This window comes from Benincasa hispida, chromosome 2 (assembly GCF_009727055.1).
Source record: "Benincasa hispida cultivar B227 chromosome 2, ASM972705v1, whole genome shotgun sequence".
NCBI classification, from domain to species: domain Eukaryota; kingdom Viridiplantae; phylum Streptophyta; class Magnoliopsida; order Cucurbitales; family Cucurbitaceae; genus Benincasa; species Benincasa hispida.
In genome coordinates, this window is record NC_052350.1 from 60,960,965 (window position 1) to 60,984,733 (window position 23,769).

The following is a 23,769-nucleotide window of genomic DNA, read 5'->3' on the forward strand; positions in this document are numbered from 1 at the left end:
GCAAGAAAGAGAGGCCGATGTCTTAGAACTTGTAGTGGCTGAAAAGTCCAAAGACACTCAAAATGGTGAAGTACCCCTAGAAATACAGAAACTTTTTGATGAATTTCCTCATTCGAAAGATGAACCCAAGGGACTACCACCCCTGAGGAACATCCAACACCATATTGATCTAATTCTAGGAGCAATGTTACCACACCTTCCTCATTATCGAATGAACCCAAAGGAGTACAAAATTTTGCATCAACATATTGAAGAGCTCCTAAAGAAAGGCCACATCAAACCAAGCTTGAGCCCATGTGTAGTGCCCACTCTACTTACTCCAAAGAAAGATGGAAGTTGGAGAATGTGTATAGCCGAGCAATCAACCGAATCACAGCGAAATATCGTTTTCCAATTCCAAGAATCAATGATTTACTTGATCAACTTAAAGTAGTGATTTTTTCAAAAGTTGATTTGAAGAGTGGCTACCAACAAATAAGAATAAGACCGAGCGATAAGTGGAAGACCATATTCAAGACCAATAAGGGATTTTTTGAGTGGCTTGTTATACCATTTGGTCTTTCAAATGCTCCTAGCACATTTACGAGACTCATGAACCAAGTATTTTCGAATGCTCCAAGCACATTTATGAGCACTTACAACATCTTCACAAATTGTTTCAAGTTTTGTCAACAAAAAAATTATATATCAATCACAAGAAGTGTCTCTTTCTTGTGAAAGAAATTTCTTTCCTCGGCTTCCTAATAGGCCACGGTCAAATCAGAGTCGATCCAAAGAAAATTGAAGTTGTCACTCAATCGCCCACCCCCAGATCTGTGAAAGATGTCCAAGCATTCCTTGGCTTGGCCTCCTTTTATAGGAAATTTATCAAGAACTTCAGCTCTATGACAGCACCCTTGGCTGTTTGTCTAAAAAAAGGGAGCTTCACTTGGGGCCCAAAACAACAAAACAGCTTTGAAAACACCAAGAACAAACTGAGCAGCAGCCTTGTTTTGAAACTACCAGACTTCTCCATATTGGAGCTGTCCTATCTCAACAAGGCCACCCGCTTGAGTATTTTAGTGAAAAACTCAGTCCGTCAAGGCAAAAATAGAGTACATATGAGCAGGAATTATATGCTCTTGTTCGTGCTCTCAAACAATGGGAGCATTATCTTCTATCCAAGGAGTTTCTCCTAATCACAAACCACTTTTCACTCAAATACTTACAATCTCAAAAGAATATTAGTCGTATGCATGCACGGTGGATTTCATTTACAAAGATTTAAATTCATGATCAAACATCAATCAGGCAAGGAGAATAAGGTGGTTGATGCTCTTAGTAGAAAATGATTGATTCTAACTACATTAGCTATAGAAGTAAATGCATTTTCTCACCTAATAGAATTATATGAAAATGATCGAGACTTTGCTGATATTTGTTACTAATGTACTAATTTCTTGAATGCTGAAGACTTCCATATTATGGACGGTTTCTTATTCAAAGGAGAGCAGTTGTGTATTCCTTATACATCTCTTCGAGAAGCCTTCCTAAAAGAAGCTCACTCCGAAGGTTTGGCAGGGTACTTTGGCCAAGGCAAACGTTTGAATTAGTATCCAATCGATTCTATTGGCAACAACTTCGAAAAGATGTTAGATAAAGCCCCAACCCAGATTGGGCCGCCTAGGAGAACCGGCTCGGTTTCCTTCCATCCGCCAGATGCGGGAGGCTAAAAGCTGTGCTCTGTCAAGTCAGCCTCAGGCCGTTCCTCGGGCTTTCGATCAACTGTCGTAAGCTCAATTTCTAACCCTCTGGGCCGAGCCCACTTTCAACCACTTTTTGCCCTCATTTGAGTAATAAGCCACATTACCAGGTCGGCAACACTTTGAAAAATGATAATAATTTTGTAAGAAGGTGTGTTGTTTGTCAAAAAGCCAAATGAACTTCTACAAATGTCGGATTATATGCTCCATTACCGATTCCCCACGACCATTTGGGAAGACCTATCTGTTGATTTTGTTCTTGATCTACCCAAAACACAAAGGAGATATGATGCAGTCATGGTGGTTGTGGATTGTTTTCAGCAAAATGGCCCATTTTCTAGCATGCAAGAAAATGAGTGATGCAGTCTATATTGCTAACCTCTTCTTTAAAGAGGTAGTTCGACTTCATGGAGTACCTAAATCAATCGTCTCAGATGGGGACGTGAAATTCTTAAGTCATTTTTGGCATATTTTATGGAAGAAGTTTGACACTAGTTTGAAGTTCAGCATCACTACACATCCACAAACCGACAGCCAAACTGAAGTAACCAATAAAACATTGGGAAATCTTATACGATGTTTAAGTGGTTCACGACCAAAACAATGGGATTTGTCCCTTGCTCAAGTGGAGTTTTCTTTCAATAATATAAAGAATAGATCAACGGGAAGATGCTCTTTCGAAGTAGTATACACTCAACCTCCTAGACTCACATTTGATCTTGCCAATTTACCTTCTTCTATGGATATTAGTCTTGAAGCTGAAAGTATAATTAAAGAATAGAAGAATTGCACCGAGAAGTTCATGACCATTTAGAGAAGACCATGCAGTCTTACAAGGAAACTAAAGACAAATCAAGAAGAGAAGTCAATTTCAAAGAAGGAAACCTTGTAATGATCCACCTATGTAAGACAAGATTCCCAACTGGAACTTACAACAAGCTGAAAGACAAACAATTGGGGCCTTTTAAAATCCTACAAAGATATGGTTCGAATGCTTATCGCATTGAGCTACCGGTTGACCTTCACATCAATTCAGTATTCAATGTAGGAGTTTTGAAACCCTACTTTGCCCCTGATGAATTCCAATTAGCTTCTTGATAGCCTCAAGGTCAAGTCTAAATTTTAGGGGGGTGGAATATGGTGTACCGAGAATCAATGTAAGGGAGTTAGAATAAGAGTTAGTTAGTAAACAGTTAGTTACTTGTTAGTTAGTTGTTATTTAGCCTACTTGTAATCAATTTTTCTATAAATAAAACACCTCTCCCTCATTTGAGAGAGAATTGATATTGATTCAAAAAGTAGAGTTTTGGTTTACACCATATTATACACCATGTACTGTCTCATTTCATTATCTCAATGAAGAGGTTCGTTTCCTTTATTAAAAAAACGTTAAAAAGCTTGTATTGAAAGAGGTAATGAGTTCGAATGCCAATAATATTATTCTTCCCAATTAATTATTGATTTCCACTAGTTAGGCCTTCTACAAATTTTCAACCTCATAAGTGAGGCAGAATATTAAAAGTTGTGATACAATTAAATTTACTGTAACCCATCAGCATACACTTTTGGTTCCGTTGGTGATTTAACATGTATAAACATAAAGCAATTAATATATGTAACATGAAAAAAATACAACATATTAACCTGCAAACGCCGCAATATAGGCTTTTGCCACCGTTCACGCTGTTAACAAGAGGGAAAGAAACAAAATATGTATAAATATGCATACCATTAATTACAAATATACATATATATATATATAGTAGTACGAATATTAGAAGAGCTCAATATACTTGCAAGAACAAAAAGGAAAAGCATTCTAACATACATTTTTAGGTAATAATACTGTAATGAACTTGAGCAAACCATCTTGGAAAGATATATGATATACCAATCATTTTCTTTCATCAGCAAGATATAACGCTTTTCATTCAAAGAATGAAAAAAGACTAATGCTCAAAAATACAAAACTCTAAAAGATGATGAAGAAATCAAACAAAGTAGAAAGTAAAAGGCAAACCATAAGAGTAGCAAGACTTAGAAACAAAGGATCCTCGCATTAATGTGGAAGACCTTCAGCACTTAGGCTATGATTAATGTTCTCACTTGGGCTATGATTTTTGGATCCCACAACATCGGAGAGGTCACTAGCCAAGGCAAAAGCAAAGTCGGACTGCCTCCAGCGTTTAATTCTTTGATAGAGGCAGACCAACCAAAGCACTTGTTAAGTTTGGAAGAACGCTTTGAGGGGAATTGATAGAAGAATTTCAATTTACAGGGTGATCAAAGATCGAATCCTATGCATATCTTGGTGGCTGAAAGACATCTAACATACAAAAAAAAAACGTTTAGATCAAGATCGAGCCTTGCTATTAATAGAGTTGTCTTCCCCGACCCTAATAAATACGAGGGCAAATTTAGAATCTCAATTCTAAAGGGATCCCATATCCAACAGGAAGAATAGTGATGTAGGGCTACTTTGGGAATTTTGTTTGGCTGTATTTCATTTGATTGTTTTAATCATTTTTTAAATTAATATTTTAGTTTAGGTTTAACAAGACCCTTCTCCTTCGGGTCTATTCAAAGGAGGTTAGAATTAGTTAGTTAGTTAGTTTAGGTGTGAAACCACCCTTTCTCTTTGGGTCTATTTAAAGGGAACTTGTTAGCATTTAATTCATTATTTAATATCAATAAAATTCCTTCTCCAAGATTTCTTCAAGAAACTCTTAATTTTCTTGCAACTATTGCATCACCAACTGCTTCCAACATACCAACTAAAAGCACCAGAATAACCATCAGTTCTGATTTTTCTCCTTTAGGAGGACAAAGGCAGTAATAAAATAAAAAAGCCTGGCAGCCTACTTAAAAATGGCTCTGAACCCTCTTGAATTCCTTGAGAAAGATTAACATCAGCTGGGCTTTATAATCAAACGGTTGGAAGGTAAGAAGGGACTTAACCGAGTTGAATGCTGCAAATATCAATAATTGATTTCAGGTTAGATGGAATTTGTGAGGGAGACAAAGGGGTGAAACTTGCTCTGAGTTCAACCCTCTCTTCTTGGCTTAACCTTGAAAAAGACCATTCAAGACAAAGGGGAGAAATTTTATTTCTCCAAAGCTGGGAGAGTTACGCTAATCAGATCGGCATTGAGCAAAATCCTTATTTATTACTTTTCCCTTTTCAGAGCACCTATTTTGGTTTGCAAGAGTATTGAGAAGCTTATGAGAGACTTTCTCTGGGAAGGGGTGGAGGAAGGGAAAAGATCTCATCCAGTTAGTTGGGATATTGTGAGAAACCTGTGAATCAAGGGGGGGTTAGAGATTGGTAATTGCTGTTTTGGTTTGCAAGAGCATTGAGAAGCTTATGAGAGACTCTCTCTAATAGTTGGTTACTTCAAGAGGGCTGTTGTGATCAGATCAAAGATGCAGTTGCTGATTTCCATGTTCAAGGATGGACTGGTTTTGTTATAGATGCTAAACTTAGAAAGATAAAACATGTGGTGAAAGCTTGGTATGCTAATTTTGAGTCTGAAAGAAAAAAGGAGAAAAGTGTACTATCAGAACTTTTTTTATGCTAAAGCTGAAGCTGATGATATTTCTGCTTTGGAAATGGATATTAGAGCTGCTGTTAAAGGGGAATTGCTGGACATATACCAAATTGAGGAAAGAAATTCAATTCAAAAAAGTAAACTAAATTGGCTTGTATTGAGGGATGAGAACTCTAGTTTCTTCCATCGATTCTTGGCTGCAAAAAAAAAAAGGAAGAACCTTATTACAGAGTTGATTTCCAGCAATGGTTCTCCAATCTTCACTTTTCAGGAAATAGAACAAGAAATTTTGGGTTTCTTCAACAATTTATATCTAAAGTGCCCTGACTATCGGTCTGTCCCCTTAAATCTTCAATGGACTCAAGTTTGTTCAGCCCAAAATCAAATTCTCATCTCTCCTTTCTCTTTAGCTAAAATTAAAAGAGCCGTTGGCTCCATTGGAAAAAACAAAGCTCCTGGTCCAAATGGGTTCACAGTGGAGTTTTTCTTGAAGAATTGGGATATTTTTAAAAGTGATTTTCAGAAAATGTTTAAAGAATTCTTCAAAAACGGCATTTTAAATGCTTGTCTTAAGGAGAACTTCATTTGCTTGATACAGAGAAAGGAGACAGCAGTTTTTGTGAAAGATTTTAGGCCTATTAGCCTAACTAACTCAGTTTACAAGACTGTGGCAAAGGTCTTAGCAGAAAGGTTGAAAAGAGTTTACAAGATTGTGGCAAAGGTCATGGCAGAACGGTAGAAAAGAGTGATGCCAAGTATCATTTCTCCCACTCAAAGTGACTTCATCAATGGAAGACCGATTATAGACCCAGTGCTTATTGCAAATGAAGTGGTGGAAGAATATAGAATTAAAAAGAAGAAGGGCTGGATGTTAAAACTTGATCTAGAGAAAGCTTTTGATCGAGTAGATTGGGATTTTTTAGAAAAAGTGCTAAATTTAAAAGGCTTCACTGCCAAATGGATTCAATGGATCATGGGATGTGTAAAAAGTCCAAAGTTTTCAGTCTTTATTAATGGAAGGCCACGTGGAAGAATTTTTGCTTCTAGAGGCATTAGACTAGGAGATCCTCTCTCTCCTTTCCTTTTCCATTTGGTTAGCAAACTGTTGAATGTCCTTGTTGATGTAATACATGAGAAAGGGGATAATGAAGGCTTTTTAGTTGGCAAGGAAAAAGTTCATGTTTCAATCCTCCAATATGCTGATGATACATTACTATTTTGCAAAGATGATGACAAAAGTTTGAAGGCATTAATTAATGCCATTGATTTATTTCAATGGTGTTCGGGAGAAAATGTTAATTGGGAAAAATCTGCTTCATGTGGAATTAATATTGATGAAAAAAGGGTGTTGGCCGCTGCTTCTAGTTTGAATTGCAAAACAGAAACATTACCTTTTCTTTATCTTGGTCTCCCTCTTGGAGGGTATCCAAAAAATGTATCTTTTTGGCAGCCAATAATTGATAAAATTCAGAAAAAGTTGGTCAGCTGGAGGCGTTTTAATTTGTCAAGGGGAGGTAAACTCACTTTGATCAAGGCAATTCTCTCAAGTATTCCAATTTATTACTTGTCTTCTTTTGCAATGCCTTCAAAAGTGATCTCAGAACTAGAGAAGATTATGAGAAAGTTCTTTTGGGAAGATTCAGATGGATGCAAGATTAATCACCTTGTCAGATGGGAGTTAGTTTCCAAACAACAAAAACACGGGAGTTAGTTTCCGAACAACAAAAACACGGAGGCCTTGGTTTTGGTGATCTAAAAAACCAAAATGTGCCTCTGTTGGCAAAATGCGTAAAAAGTATTCATGGTAGTGATTCATTTGAGTGACACACGGCTGGAAAAGAAACTAGAAGTCCTTGGATTACTAACTCCCGAGTTTGACAAAAAGTTGCATCATTTTCATCCTTTAAACTTGGTAATGTCATTAAAATTTCCTTTTGGCATCACAGCTGGTTTTGTTCCTCTCCACTGAGTTCTTTGTTCCCAAAATTATATAGAAATACCTTGTCTTCTGAATGTTCAATTTTTCAACATTGGGATTCAACTACTTTATCATGGTCAATTACTTTCGGAAGATTACTAAAAGATGATGAAATTCAAGATTTTCAAAATCTTTTACTGTTGTTAGAAGGTAAAGGATAGCCAATGGGCAAGATTGTAGATCTTGGTCTTTAGATGCTTCATGTGCTTTTTTGATGAAATCATTATTCAAACATTTGAACTCATCTTCACCAATAGACAGTCTGTTGTACAAAAACTTATGGAAATCAAGCTGTCCAAGGAGAATAAATATTATAATTTGGGTAATGATTTTTGGTTCTCTTAATTGCTCACAAACTCTTCAAAGGAAGCTACCAAATCATTATCTTTTGCCCTCAATCTGCCCCCTGCGTGTGCAGAATTCTAAAGACAGCCAGCATATCTTCTTTGAATGTCATTATTCTTTGGAATTATGGAGGAAATTATTTCAACTTTCAATCTTCACTGGGTTTTCAGCAATGTTTTCAAGGAGAATGTGGCTCAGCTTATCATCAATCCTTTTTTAAAAGTTCACTCGCTTCAGTTATGGATTAATGCAATTAAAGCAGTTTTGACAGAAATTTGGTATATATATGACAACCAAAGATGCACAGAGCATAATCACCCGACCGAAGGCGCTGAAGGAGGATATTGCAAGTGGTCCACTCTCTCATCTACAACAGCGTATTTTTCAAGAAAAGTCTCTTCAATGGTTTGACCGTTATGAGATTGCAAGAGTTAAAGCCTCTCCTTGGTGTTCACTTTCCAAGAATTTTTCGGATTATTTTATTCAAGATATTTGTCTTAATTGGAATGTTTTCGTTCATTCTATGTAATAGTATTTTTAGACACATGGTTATCTATTGTATTCGAAATGTTAATTTTGGGGTATGATGAGGATGCAATGGGTGTGTCAACCTAGTTGAGATAGCCAGGTGCATCTGTTGATCCCTAGTTCTTATTTTTAGTAGTTTTTTATAATTCGAGCATTAATCTCTTTTCATTTCATCAATGAAAAGTGGTGTTTCCTTTTCAAAAAAAATGAAAAGAGACTAATGCTCAATGATACAAGCTCCCAAAAATTTCTACAAATCGACAAAAGCAAAACATCAAAATACTACTCAAAACCTCTATAAAACTAGGGGTTGATTCATACCTTTTCCTTCCAATAAGTGTAAACAGATTCAATAACTGAATGTCTGATTGCTTGAGTTTGCAGAGCCTGGCATTGAAATCAAAGAAACAGTGTCATTAAAAAAAATAAATGAAACAATAAATTTTCCAATATGAGATATCTATCTAAAACTAATCGACAAAGTCGTGCATTGAAACTATCCAAGAGCTAGAGCGTCAGAAATATTCCATGTTCTGTGTAAGTTTTTCTGTATATGCATCCAAGGTCCTTGGAAGGTGTAAAATCACATAATCAGAGGAACTAGCTGAAGCAGATAAAAATGAATTTAGTATATTGGAACATGAATTTTTTTATAAAAAAACTTAGAACATGAAAATATTTTACCTCCAAATGACTAAAAACCAATTGAGATAATACATAAACCATGTGCAAATGCTCATCAACCAACATGAATAAGCATATCAGGCAAACAAGTTATAATTACTCTTGGTATTGATTGTACAAAATTTGTTCGTAATTCACTGAAATGAATCGCTTCTTCATTAATCAGAGCATCTTAGGCCAGCCTTTAATTGGTTGTTTACCATAAAATGACGATTGTTTTGTAGTTGGTCCCACCAAGCTGAAGCCCCACTTCAAGGTTCAGAAGATACCAATCTCACCTTGTTGTTGAGGGTATTGGCATAATCAAAGAAATTTTCAACATTCTTTATCCAACTCCAAGAAGTTCTCCACATCCATCCTGCCACTGAAACTTGGTAAATCAACCTTCATTCGTACTTTGACTTTCTTGATATGCATATTGATGTCTTCTTGGAGCTCTTTCCTCAAACTCTTGCTGCCGATTGTCATGAACTCCTTCATCAGAAGACTCAGAATCTTGAATCATAAATTCAAGCATTTGAGCTTCTGGTGGTTGTTCAAAAGGAATGTCACCTCTCCTTCTTGCTTGCAAAGACCTCTTCTTGATTTCTTTGAATTCCTCTCCTATCTCCAACTTGTCTTGCATCATTAAAGGCTGGAGGGTTAACCGAAGCTGATTCAATTGGCATGTCAATTGTCCTATAGCAGCATAGCTGGCTGCATTTATATTATCATCGCATTATTGTTCGTCACTTGTTTCTCATTCTCAATCCATGCTTCAACCAACTGCAAGCATTGGTCAACTGTTTGATTAATCTTAGAAGAAGCTTCTGCTTCGTTCTTGATGATCCAACTTTGAAAAAAATTATGGCCTTGGATCGGGCACGCTCTAATACCAACTTAGCCGAGAAAAATTGTCAAAAAAAATTAATAACTTCTCATTAACCTCAAACAGAAAGACCAAGACGTAATTGATTTGGACCGTACATCATAAGGCCTTTGATAAAAAATGCTCTCCCCTCTCTCCTCTCCCCCCTCCTAACCTCCTCCCTCACCAATCCTAACCTTCTCCTCCTGCTGAAACATCTCCAGCCAGTCGGATTTGTCCTCTCCTCCCACACTCCTCCATTTCTCCGGTGCCATTCTAACCACTACCAGTCTCATAACTCATGGAGGTGAAGAGTTGCAAAATTGGAGACCACTTCTTCTGTATGTGGAGAGCGTGCAATGGATTTTACATAGAAGATATGGAAAAAGGGCAAAAGATTATATTCTCATCGTCAATGGTACATTGGTTAGATACCATTGACTAGATGGAAACCTGAAAAAGTTACTAAACGGTCCAACGTTTGAATTTTTCCTTCTCAAGGAAAGAGTAGATCAATGTGTCCTCCGCCTCTCAAAATTCCGTGATAACAAAGGTTGGTTTGTGGAATGTGCAGTCTAGCCCTCGAAGGGAGGGAGAAAAAATATCCATATCCCTTATGGTGATGGTACATCCGGCTGGCAAGAATTCAATGATATGGTCAGCGGTTGCCTCAAGGATTCCCTATCCTCCGTACCTTCTTCTGAAGCTCCCCAGCCTGCATCAAAAAATGGCAGGCCATTCTTGGGCAAATTTCCTTCAGACAACCCCTCCCTAAAACAGTCAAGGAGAATCTCAGTGGATTCGAGAGCCCCTGCTTCAATTGTCAAAAAAACAGAGTATGCAACACCAATGGGTTATCAAGAATTCCACTGTGCTCCAACCAGACTTTAACAACTTATGGGTTGTCTCACGTCTCTTTGAGTTTGACAATTGGCTAGATATAAAGTCCACTTTCAATCTAATGTTATTATCAACCCTTTATTTGCAGAAAATGCACTAGTGGCTTTGGACCGAGACTCAATGGATGAGTTGATTGAAAGCCCAGGCAAATGGTAGAAGTTTAGCCCCTTCCGCCTGAAATTCGAAAAATGGAACAAATTCATCCACGGCAGGCCCTTGTATGCAAAAGGTTATGGAGGTTGGCTCTCAATAAAGAATTTACCCCAGGACTATTGGTGCAAGCAAACTTTTGAAGCAATCGGGAAATACTTCGAAGGTTTAGTGAACATTTTAATGGATACCTTAAATTTGATTAATGTTTCAGAAGCCAAAATCCAAGTCAAGGAAAATCTTTGTGGATTCTTCCCAGCAACTCTTGAAATCTCAGATGAAAGAAGGGGCACCATTTTTTTGAATTTTGGTGATATCTTGTCAATCAGCCCTCCAAACAAGGTCAGAGGAGAGCTTTTTGTGTCCGATTTTACAAATCCTATTGATATTATTCATCTAAGTGAAGTTATGAAAGATGAAGACATTTTATGTGACCCATTAAACCCTAAGTTCGATTTCCTCCTCCCCTCAAACTGCAAAGTAAAATACTCTAGAAGTCCAGCCGTTTCTGTTGAAGGTAAGGAGGCTAAGAAGAAAGAGATTCAGATTAGGGCCAAAAAGTCAAAGGGCCGCTCGTATTCTGAACCGCCCCCTCGAACTATACACACTTCTCAACCGATTGAGATTCCCCTGGATCCTTTCTCAGAAGTGCTTTTATTGAAGAAAGATTATAATAATGAAAGGAAGCTCAAGGGTCACGACCTTTCAACTTCTCCTCAAAAAGGCGCCAAAGATTTTTTACAAAAGATTTGGAAAGTCGGTCCGGTATATTCTCTCCAGGAAGTCGAATCGACCCCAAGCATTAATGAGCCGACTGGCTCCGATATTCAAGGCGACTTTTCCAAACTAAATCCTCCTTCGCTTTTGGAATCCTCCTTCCAACCCTTAAGGGAAGACTCTTCTCCAGACCATCTCACTAAAGAAAGCGCGGATTTGGGTTCTAATAAAAGACCCCTACTCACCACTAATCAGAGTTCTCTTCCACAGCAGTAGATTTATACTCCCCTCCGACACCAAAAGTTGAAAGGAAGTAAGTCTATCAAGACCCTCAAGTCAGATAAAAGAAAGCCTTTTGGGTTCAGGCCCTTCCCCAGGCACTTTGTCAGAAAGCAAACTTCTTTTCAAAACCCTTGGTCTGCCATCTCTAATCCTAATCTTCTAGAAGTTAGCTGTGCAAATCTCCAAGCAAATCTTCAAGTCTCGGGCCTAGGTAAAGAGAGTTCTATGCTCCTACCTTCCCCCACCTGCTTAATTTCTCATCAGCTATGCGTTCCAAGTGAGAGTTTCTCCTCGGATGAACAAGGATCCAACTGCAATTCTTTTATATCGCCAACTCAGAACTCTCAAGACTCAGAAGATAATTTGTTGGCTAGTGTAAGCAGTGAGGAGCTAGACTAAATAGAAGTTGATGAGAACAAAGATTTTGAAGACAGCCAAGAGGGCTTGGACCATTCCCTAAGTCAACTTTTCCTTCATCCAGAAGATCCCCACAAGTTAGGAAAAAAGATCTCCCTTGCCCCCCTCTAAAATTGTCAGTTATCCCCCAATCCTTGCATTCCATCCTAAAAGAGTGTGATATCGTCCTGGCCTGATTAAAGGGGCAAGAAGGCTCTGAATTCTCGGTGTGTCTTAATGAAGATAGTTACTTGGAACACAAGAGGATTAGGGGATTCTTCAAAAAGATTGATTCTGAAAAGATTTCTAAAAAAAATCAATCCGGATCTTGTCCTCATTCAAGAAACAAAAAAGTCAATTTCGATGTCTCATTTATCAAAAGCCTATGGAGCTCAAAAGATATAGGGTGATCCTTTGTTGAAGCTAAAGGAAAATCAGGAGGATTACTCACAATGTGGGACGAAAGCAAACTTTTAGTATCCACCACATCTAAAGATGAATTCTCTCTATCAGTCAAGTGTCAGACAATAAACAAAAAACTTTGCTGGATTACAAATGTCAATGGCCCTTCTGATTACCGAGAAAGGAGAAAACTGTGGGCTGAATTATCCTCCCTTGCTGAGAAATTTGAGGAGCCCTGGTGCATTGGGGGAGATTTCAACAGCATTCGAAGAAGATGTGAGAGATTCCCTTTAGGAGGAGCAACAAGAGATATGAAAAACTTCAACAAATTCATCAGATCAAACAGCCTGCTGGAAATTCCCCTCTCGAACGGTCGATTCACTTGGTCTAGGGAAGGAGAAGTTGCCTCCAAATCTCTCATAGACAGATTTCTAGTATCACATAATTGGGAAGATGTTTTTGATAATTCTAGGGTTGAAAGACAAGCAAGAACCATGTCAAATCATTTTCTCCTCATCTTAGAAGCAGGAGCTTTTGAGTGGGGTCCTTCTCCTTTCCATTTTTGTAATAGCTGGTTGAACAAGGAGTGTTGTAGGTTGATTGAAAAAACTCTGAGCAGGGAGGAAAAGCACCTTTGGGCAGGCTATACTCTCTCCACAAAATTGAGACAGACTAAATCAGCTTTAAAAAAATGGCTTCATGATCATGGAAAAGAGCTGAAGAAGAAGGAGGAAAGCCTCTTAAAAGAAATACAAAGAAGGGATTTATTGGCAGATGAAGAAACCCCTCAAAACAGGGATGAAGAAGCAAATTTAGCATTGAAAGCAGACCTATTGGCCTTATACCAGCAGGAAGAAAAAAACCTCATCCAAAAATGTAATTAAAATGGCTAAAAGAGGGGGATGAAAACACCTCATTCTTCCATAGATTCCTATCCGCAAGAAAAAGGAAAAATCTAATTGCAGAATTGCTCAACGATCGAGGCTTACCAACCAGATCCACCCGTGACATTGAAGAACTCATCTTAGGCTTTTACTCCTCTTTGTACTCAAAAAGTGATAATCCTTGTGCAATTCCACTTAATCTTGACTGGTCTAGAGTCTCAAGAAGCCAAAATGAGCAGCTTGTGGCAAGATTTTCTGCCCTAGAAATCAAAATGGCAGTGGAAGGATTGGGAAGAAACAAGGCACCAAGCCCAAATGGTTTCACACCAGAATTCTTCATCAAATTTTGGATTCAACTAAAAGATAACCTTACAAGAATGTTTGATGATTTCTATAGAAATGGTAAACTCAACTCTTGTATTAAAGAGAACTTTATTTGCCTAATTCAAAAAAAGGCCGATGTTGTGAAAGTTAAAGACTTCATGCCAATCAGTCTCACAACCCTTTTGTATAAAATAATTGCAAAAGTATTAGCTGAAAGACTAAAATGAATCATGCCAAGTATAATAGCTCCTACTCAAAGTGCTTTCATTGAGGGGAGACAGATCCTAGACCACATCCTTATAGCTAATGAAGCCGTTGAAGATTATAGATCGAAAAAGAAGAAAGATTGGATCCTTAAGCTAGATTTGGAAAAAGCCTTTGATACAGTGGACTGGTCCTTCCTAGAAAAGGTGCTTTATGGCAAGAATTTTGACACAGTGGATCTCATGGATAATGGGCTGCATTGTCAACCCAAAGTTCTCCATCTTCATTAATGGAAGGCCACATGGGAGAATCAATGCAACAAGAGGAATTAGGCAAGGAGATCCCCTCTCTCCTTTCCTTTTCATCCAAGTGGGTGAAGTGTTAAATGCCCTAATCAGTTTGCATGAAAAAGGAAGTTATCAAGGTTTCTTGGTGGGTAAGGACAAAGTCCATGTCTCAATTCTTCAATTTGTTGACGACAATCTTATTTTTTTGCAAATATGAAAATGCTAGGCTAGATTCTCTTCGGGCTACCCTTGATCTTTTTTAATGGTGCTCTGGTCAGAAAATTAATTGAGAGAAATCAGCTCCTTGTGGCATAAATGTAGACTCAGACAAGTTGAAAACGATGGCAGCTAATTTCAATTGTAAAGCTGAGCAACTCCCTCTCGTTTATCTCAGTCTCCCATTGGGTGGTTACCCAAAAAAGTGGAATTCTGGCAGCCAGTTATTGACAAACTTCATGGTAATCTGGATAAATGGAGAAGATACAACCTATCAAGAGGAGGACGGGCGACTCTTCGTAAGTCAGTTCTTTCAAATCTTCCCACCTACTATATGTCTTCTTTCTTAATACCAAGGAAGGTGTTATCCAATTTAGAAAAAATCTTGAGGAATTTCTTTTGGGAAGGCCATAAAGTGGGGGAAATTAAACCATTTAGTTAAATGGGAGCAGGTGTCTAAAGCTCAAAAGGAAGGAGGCCTTGGGCTGGGAGGTTTGAAAGAAAAGAATCTGGCTCTTTTAGCAAAATGGGGCTGGAGATTTATGCATGAGAGCTCCTCCCTTTGGTGTAAAGTGGTCAAAAGAATTCATGGCAGCAACGAGTTTGGGTGGCACACTTCCAGTAAGGCAAGCTGTAGTCTTAGAAGCCCTTGGATCAACATATTAAGGGCTTGGCAGAAAGTGGACAATCTGGCCGTTTTTGTTTTAGGCAATGGCCTTAAAATTGCTTTTTGGTTGGATGCTTGGATAGGCAACCCTCCTTTTATGACCAGATTCCCCAGTTTATTCCGCTAATCTACCCAACCAAATGGCTCAGTGTCGGATCATTGGAATCAAAGCATCACCTCTTGGAGCATTTCTTTTAGAAGATTATTGAAAGAAGATGAGATTACTGAATTTCAAGAGTTGTTAAGCCTAATAGCATAAATAAAAGTGAAGGATGGTCCCGACTCACGGTCATGGTCACTGGAACCCAATGGACTGGTGAAATCTTTAGCCACTCACCTTCGAAAAACCCCTCCAATCGATAAACTCTTAAATCAAGCTCTTTGGAAGTATAAAAGTCCGAGGAGAATAAATATAGTCCTTTGGATAATGATTTTTGGAACTCTAAACTGTTCAAGTGTGCTGCAAAAGAAGCTTGCCTCCCATTACATTTCTCCCAATAGATGTGCTTTGTGTAAAAGAAATTGGGAGGTTCTCCAACATCTTTTTTTCGATAGCGTTTATGCACAAAACTGCTGGGTATCCCTCTTCAAGATCTTTAATTTAAGTTGGGCTTTTGGGTCAGCATTTAGAGATAATGTTCAGCAACTGTTAATAGGTCCAAGCCTCAAGAAATCTCATCAAATTTTGTGGGTCAATACTGTAAAGGCAGTGTTTTCTGAGCTATGGTTTGAACGGAACCGAGTCTTCCAAGACAAGGAAACTCCATGGTTTACAAGGTTTGAAGCAGCAAAGCTTAAAGCCTCACTTTGGTGCTCTCTCACAAGCTCCTTCGCGGACCACTCTAGTCAGGAAATCAGCTTGAATTGGCATGCCTTTCTTTCTTCGGCATTTTGAAGCCTCCCTTCCAAAGGACTTTTAGCTTCCTTTGCTTTATCTTATTCTCAGTTTGTCTAGCTCTTATTTTGTCCCCGTTTAAAGTTTTGTCTCTCAATGTTATGCTTTGAAACCGTGTATTTTCATTTGCTACTAGTATTCGGAAGTGATGAGGGTGCTAAGGGGGTGTCAACCTAGTTGAGATGTCCTGGTGCACCTCCTGATCCTTTTGGTATCCATGTATTTTGAGCATTAGTCTCATTTCATTTTCTTAATGAATAAAAAGGCTAGTTTCCTTTTCAAAAAAAAAAAAAAATTAACCTCAAACAGAAAGTAATCAGCCTTACTTACAGGCTAAAAACTGAAAATGCAACCTAACTTTACCGTAATAACCGAGAGGTAAAGAATATAACCGAAGCTAAAGAAAAGATACAACACTAAAACATTACCGAGAGGTAAAAGGCTACCAAACAGTAAAAATAACTAAGAGAGTCTTTTAAAGAACTCAAGAACTCCCAAAGAATACAAAAAGAAAGGAAATCTAACAAACTTTCCTAAAATACACTACATCAGATAATACCATAAGATTGAACATAAGGTCCAAGGGTAGAGAGTTGAATAAATCACGAGGATTATCAATTTTATGTACTATGATGTTGACTTGAAATTGATTTAGGTTTATTTTATGTAAAACTTGAAATATCTAGTTAGTCTCAGATTTATCTTTCATAAGAAATGTCCAGCTTAAACGAGTGTGATCTAATAGAAGGAACCATCATGCTCCAAAGACATTCTGTTGGATTTTCTATTATTTATGGATGATTGTGTAAATATTATTTGTGAACCTCATTAGCCTCCTTGTCATTTCCACAAAGACCTACGACTAAGTTCATGCAAAAAGGCTTCTAGACAAACCCAAGTTCGAACTCCAGAATACATTCTTTGACTTCATACCACGCAACCCCACAACTACCTCTCAATGATTACCGTTGCATCATACACAAAAACAAAGTAAAATTTCATGTTCAATTCTGAATCATAATCCCTTTTGGAAACTGTACCATGCAGCTCCAACTCTCTCAGCCCAAATACAACATCTACAAAGGTTCTCTTCTTCCCTCCATAACATTCTCATTCACTTGCTTAGAGGTTGAAGCAGAAATAGGGGCTTGGAAATACATCCTGAGAAAGCGTTAGCAAGAGGCAGCCAATCCCACGCCCGCACTTGGGAAAAAAAATATCAATGTCACATTCAACCTTCGTCTTGTCCAAAAACTTGTTGGATTCCCCTAACGACAATCCCTAACTCAAGCTAATGAACCCAACTCCAAATCCAACGTCTCTACCCAATTACCTCTACAATCCTCTACTTAGACTTCCCTTACACTTCCTATTCTCCATACCAGATACCTATTCTCCATACCAGAAATCCCTTCCTATCGGCATTCACCTTCTATGTCTCGTAGCTTGTTTGATCACATTCTGTGTCTCATAGTTTGTTTGATCACACATGTGAGATGTATAGCATAGCATTGAACAAAAAAGAAAATTCAAATGGAAGATACTTATCCTGTGATGAATATTGAATCGATTGAAAATAATAACAGCAACACTTCAGGGTTAAAATATGCATGAAATCTAATTTGAGTACAAATTTCCAACTATGATAAAAAATACATCACCTCAATAGCATTATCATGTTGTAGGAGTACAGGAACAGGTGAACCAAGAGTAGTTGTTATTATACCAGCTCTTTCTCGAGCCTTGTGATCCAATACCTCCAATTTGAAGAGGAAACTCTCAAATCTGCATTGACAAATACACCTCAATGACCATTAACAAACCCCAAGAAAAACGGAAAAGCGAATTGTACTTCTCAAATATAGGAGATAGTTGTTTAGGAGAAAGGGAGAAAATGTACAAGGTTGTAAAAAATAATACAATACAAAAAAAAAATGGTCCCACTCAATGAAGGATTTCAAAACCAAAACAAAAATCTTTTTAAAAAATTAAGTACAAGAAAACTCTATGATCAAATCATCAAAGAGAAACCAAAATCTCTTAGATAATTACATTAATGAAGAGACTTCTAAAATCTCGTAAACACCAACTCAATCTTTAAACTCGGTTGGTCAGTCCTCTATCACTGGCACACACCACAGCACCGTATACCTCGAAAAGAAGTAAAGATTCCTAAGATGCAAACAAACAAAGGAGATGACTCGCATAATGAAAGATGACAATGGTCAATCAGGAGGAAGCATGTCCTAGAATGCCTAATATTTCCCATATAGCTATAGAGGACTGAAGTTAACGAATTAGTTACATCGTACCATAAACAATGCAAGACAGATTCTTCATCAACTGATATTCTAAAACTATTTCTACTCAAAGATTTGAGATCTTTAAGTTCTAACCATTCCTGATTTCCAAGTCTGAATTCCTTGTCATTCTCTTTTGACCAACAGCATATTGTGTTTCTGATCAACATCAAAGTTAGAATGATTAATCACTCCACAAAATTTTTCTCCTCGGGAGCCACATTATTTTTCTATTATGATCTTGTTTTCCATGAATGACACAAATAGTACCCTCACCCAAGATCTCCAGTATTTGTAACATGGACAAAGTAAAAGGAATAAGTTTTCATTTTTCAACAAATCACTCATGGCAAGGTCCTTCCACGTCATTGCATTGACCAAAATGTTAAATGCCTTTTGACTTCTTTCTCTTCAAGATTCTGGAAAGAAATAAAAAGGAATTCTTTAATTCACTTGGCCACAATGCCTAAAATCCTTTAGCACACTGCGCCCACAAATCTCATATCAGAGATGAATAGACTAGATGATCCAAAGGTTATGGTTTGAAGTTTGAACGATTTGGGAAAGTAGTTATATGAGCTTTGAATTTTTTCAAAGTCAAGTTCATCATACCTTCTTTCAATAAGCATTTTGCTAATAACAAAACTACAGTTTTGATTGTTGATGTAGATGATACCATTTTCATGTGCATGACGATGTGCTTGCAAGTGAATTTCAGATCAATGACCTAGGAAAACTAAAATACCTAGTAATGGAGTTTGCAAGATCCAAAAAAGGTACATTTGTGAATCAACGAAAACATATCATCAGTTTACTTGGAGAAACAAAAATATATATATATTTCATTGATAAAATCAAAAAAAATGCTCAAAATACATGATACCAAAAAGCATAGAAGAGTAATAAGATAGTAGAGACAAAACAAAACTTAAACAGAAAAAATAAAAATGTTCGAGTCCAAGCAAATGTTTTGAATAGAATAATTAGCACAAGGCTTCCGTTAAGAACGGCACGAAGAGTCAAGAAGATGAGTAGAATCCAAAAGATCCAACCATCGAAATGGTATGCCTTGAAAAAACTTCAAAAAGCACTGTGAGCCAAACTCAAGGAGCAAATATAGGGACAAAAGCTAAGCATCTGAAGCTTGTGAGAGAATTTGCCCAATAGATCCAAATAACAATGCTTAGAAGCAAGGGAATGAAGCAAAAGTTATCCAAATTCCAAACAAACTCTGCAGATTCAAGAAATTCATCCTCATCAGGAAACTAAAGAATTAAGACCTCCAGCAATTTGGTTTTTACCTCTCCGATTTGCTTTACGCAACATATTGACAGCATAGAAAAATATTGTTTTCTTTTTTATTGATTTTATTAAAGTTTGATAATCCTGTCCTTCTTTCTGACATAATTGTTGAAGAACAGCCTTTGGAATCATTAGTGGACCCTCTTCTTCCATAAGCCATCCAACTTCACCAAATTCTTCCCACTGGAAAGTTCTTGGAGGATGAACAATCCCTCCCATCTACATCAACAGTTTACTCATTTTCTTGTGAAGACATAAGATCTACAGAGATCTCCTTGGAGGATGACCAATCCCTTCCATCTACATCAACAGATTCGTTTCTAGACACTGAAAAATCCAAACTACTTCCAACATTGTCTGCTTGATTGACCCCAAGATTTCCATCTTGCATAGAACTCAAAGGTTCATCCCTCAATGCATTGTCAACACTCTTCCATAGTCCAATTTAGAAGCCAACATATCAATGGATAATCCTTGAGCAAACAACTCCTGCTTAAGCTTGCGACTAATGTTGCCAGCTGACTCTTGCCTTTTCTTGACCCCTCCTTCCTTCGCTTTCGCAGCTTCCAACCATGCAGCATAATACTCTTCCACAATAATATTAAAGGACCTTGCTTGTGAAGCCTATCTCCCTATAAGAAACTTCATCAAGCTTGTCATCTTCCCAGGTTCCATAGTCATCCATCTCTTGACCAAGTGAAGATTCCATTATACAAGAATTTCCATTGGTCCAGAATCACTAAAAAAATTTCGCATTCCTTTGGTCATTCTCCCAATGGGGGATCTTTCATGAGCCCAACTTGTAATATTAAAGACTCCACCTTGCACTCATCCCATATAATAAGAACTCCACCTGATTTCCAAGAACTTCTACAAAAAACCTTTCAATTCCTTTTGAACTCCATAATGATTTAATAAAAAGGAGTCAAAATCCAGCTGCTTAGACTCTTGAATCAATACTAAATCCAAATGTTGCACCTTGAGAAAATTTTTCAAAGTTGATCGTTTAGACTTGTCTCCCAACCCTTGCGTGTTCCAAGATGAAAATCAAAAGAGGGGTATCCCTTGAGGCTCATCTTCGGGTGAGGCAGCTTCCTTATGCCTCAAGGCATGACCCAACCCTTTTGTATTACCTAAAAAGAAGCTTACGACCCAATCCATAGATGATGACTCTAACATCAATGTTTATGAGCTTGGAGAAGGAAGTAGTTCCCGACAGTGGAACAACCAAATCTTAAAAGTGAAGGTATGTGACTTGTTAAAATGGCTTTTGAATCTAAACAAGTTTCCTAAATTCACTTAGTTCTAACTTTTATTTACAATTTTTTTTATAAGAAACGGAGAACTACATCTTTTATTTATTTCGTAGAAAAATAAAGGGAAGAGGTCGATGATGACATTGGATGAAGAGAAATGGGTTGATATTGAGAGGAACAACAGAATGAGGATGAAACTATTAGATATGATGATGACTCTATGGAAGATCCTAGTAGTGATAATGTAACAATGTGGTGGATGAGATTCAGATGGACTATTGAGAGTTTTTTCTTTGTCATGATTAATTTTAAGGAACATTACAACGTTAAGAATATATGTTTTATGATTTAAATATATTTTCTTAATTTAAAATGAGGCTTATGCCCTACACCAACTCAAGGCTTAAGTCTCACCTCTCTATTAGAAAACACCTCGAGGCGCTTTAAACCTTTTAAGACATTGATCATAATCAATGAAGGATAAAGCTAATTTAGGAGAATGGGGGCTGGATGCCCCTCTCAAAAACAAAATTACACAGAGTTAATCGACCACCTTGAGATAAATTAAAAAACACTTCTATCTATCAAGTTTTTTTTCCTTAATTTTATCCTTCACGGACTGCCAAAAAGAATCACTTGGGGCTCCTACAAAGGGAAGACCAAGGTAAAGCAAGGGAAGAAATTCAACCTCATAGTTTAGGCTCTGAGAAAATGTTTGAGTTTCGAACTCATCCACATTAATTGCACATAATCCAAATTTCTCCCAATTAGTCCTCATACCCGAACACCACTCAAAAAAGCCAACAGCTTGAATGTAAGCATCCAAATAGAAAGTGCCAAAAATCCTTCAGAGTAAGGTCAATGGAAGAACAAATTATTTTGGTACTCACAGCCAATGAGCATAAAGAATAAAAACAAAGGAATAGAGACTAAACAGGTTTCTAGAATCCATATCTCAAACAAACAAACACACTGCAAGACCAAAAATAAAGTTGAACTAAGGAAATTTTCCAAACAAAAGGAAGGACACGTGAATATGCAAGAGCGTGTCCACAAGTTGAAAATTTGCCTCTCAGGAGTGAGCATCTTTCTTTCTCTGTTAAGGTCCTGAAGCCAATCCTCGTCTTCATTGTCCAAGTCATACTCAACAAACTCTCCAAGCTCTGTCCGAGCTGCAAATACAGAGTATGTGTACATATTTACGCGCAGGCATTGGTAATGGTAGAAAAGTTTATAAGCCTAAAAACATCTACAGAACTCCGATATATCACCAACCTCCTCTGCCACGTAAGTAAGAAGTTGGTTGGCTAAAAGTGCGGGAGTAGTCTATCTCATATGTATCAACAACAACAAACTGAGGAGTGGGTATATCAGGAGCCAATTTCTTGCAAGGCACTTGATGTACCTAAATTAAGGGGAAAGACTTCAGATTGATCCAGAAAAACATGGGATGAGGGGAAGCACTAGGTAAGATATGTACAGTTCCTGTACCTCGTTATCTACCTCGGCCGCAAGACGAAGCAGTTGGGAATTGCGGGTAGAAGTGGGGGTTTCGTCATCTTCCAATTCTTTCACAGACTTGACAATAGGGAGTTTCTTGTGAATGTCAAGCGGACGAGGCCTGAATGACAACCTACTCATTGTAGCTATTCTCTATCCTTTCCAATTTTCGGACGAGACCTGAATGACAACCTACTCATTGTAGCTATTCTCTATCCTTTCCAGCACCACCGCTCCAAGCAGATCTGCCTGTTCCAGCACACAGATCCGAAGACACAAGAATCGAGCTTCGTTTCCAGCGCCCGATCCAAGCAGTTTCCGGCTCACCTCCAGCGCCGAACTTCGTTCCAGTTTCCGGCTCCGTAAGGAGTTTCTGATTCCGTTCCAAGCAGTTCCCGACGTTTCCTCTCACCACCACAGCTCCTCCGTCAGATTTAGTCAAATTTTACCGTACAAGCCTGCCCTTTTTTCAACAAGTACCCATACGGATACGGTTGAGGTACTCCACGTGGAAAAAAAAAAGAAAAAAAAAAAAGACATTAGTTAGGATTGACAAAAACTCCAGCAGGTCGGGCCCTTGTGGATCATCTCGATCAGGATAGTGAATCTCCGATTTGACCGGGGACGGGGTCAAATCGAGGACCCAAAACAGGTCCTGAACTAAGGACGGGGCAGGGATGGGGAGCATATCCCCACCCCGTCCTCGACCCCAATTTCGATCCTGCCCCGAATATATATAATAAGCTACTGTTTTTATTTTTTTATTTTTTATTTTATTTCATAATATTGTTATATATATGTATATATATAACAATAGCTTTGAGCTACCGTTTTTATTTTTTAAAATTTTTTTCCTAATATAATTAACTTTAACTTTTTATTAAATTTTAAACTAAAGAAATGCTAAAATATTTTTTTATTATTAAATTAAATAAATAAAACAATAATAATACTAACGTATTACCTAAAAAGTATGTCATTTCAATAGAAATACAAAAATTATTGATTTTAAATAAAAAAAAATTAATGTGCGGGGAATTTTTTTCCCGCAAGGACCCGATCCCCGAATGAGGATTCCCCGACCCCAACTCCGACTTCTCAAAATGGGGAATGGGGCGGGAATGGGGACGGGGATCTAGTTTGAGGTTTGAAAAACAGATCTTGTTTGCATCTCTACTTCTCTCTCCTACCTAGTTATTATTTTGATAATGGAGAAAAGTGATATATTTAATCCTATTAGTACTATGTCTAATTATATTACTTAAGCTCATCAAATAAAAAGTTTTTTTTTATTGGTGGCAAGCTATGGTGAATTATTACGAGAGATATCATCAACCTGTCAAGTACACTAAAATGAATGATAACAATAGTGATACATCAAATCTTATGATATTATTGACGAATATATTAAGTTT

General features: G+C 37.6%; 1 protein-coding gene across 2 annotated transcripts in view; it reads right to left on the reverse strand.

Annotated features, from left to right (window-relative positions):
- The window catches only part of LOC120070744, a 57,784-nt gene extending 34,979 nt beyond the window's left edge, over nucleotides 1–22,805 (reverse strand). The window contains exons 1-6 of one of the 2 annotated variants that reach the window (XM_039022617.1): nucleotides 22,358–22,805; nucleotides 22,130–22,259; nucleotides 21,924–22,026; nucleotides 17,658–17,781; nucleotides 8,463–8,528; nucleotides 3,387–3,425 (exon numbers count right to left, since the gene is read on the reverse strand). In XM_039022617.1, coding sequence (XP_038878545.1) covers nucleotides 3,387–3,425; nucleotides 8,463–8,528; nucleotides 17,658–17,781; nucleotides 21,924–22,026; nucleotides 22,130–22,259; nucleotides 22,358–22,495 — 600 coding nt within the window. In that variant the 5' untranslated portion in view covers nucleotides 22,496–22,805. Of the gene's footprint in view, nucleotides 1–3,386; nucleotides 3,426–8,462; nucleotides 8,529–17,657; nucleotides 17,782–21,923; nucleotides 22,027–22,129; nucleotides 22,260–22,345 lie in introns of both variants that reach the window. The other variant, XM_039022616.1, reaches the window with a different exon arrangement.
- Between the last annotated feature and the right edge of the window lie 964 nt (nucleotides 22,806–23,769).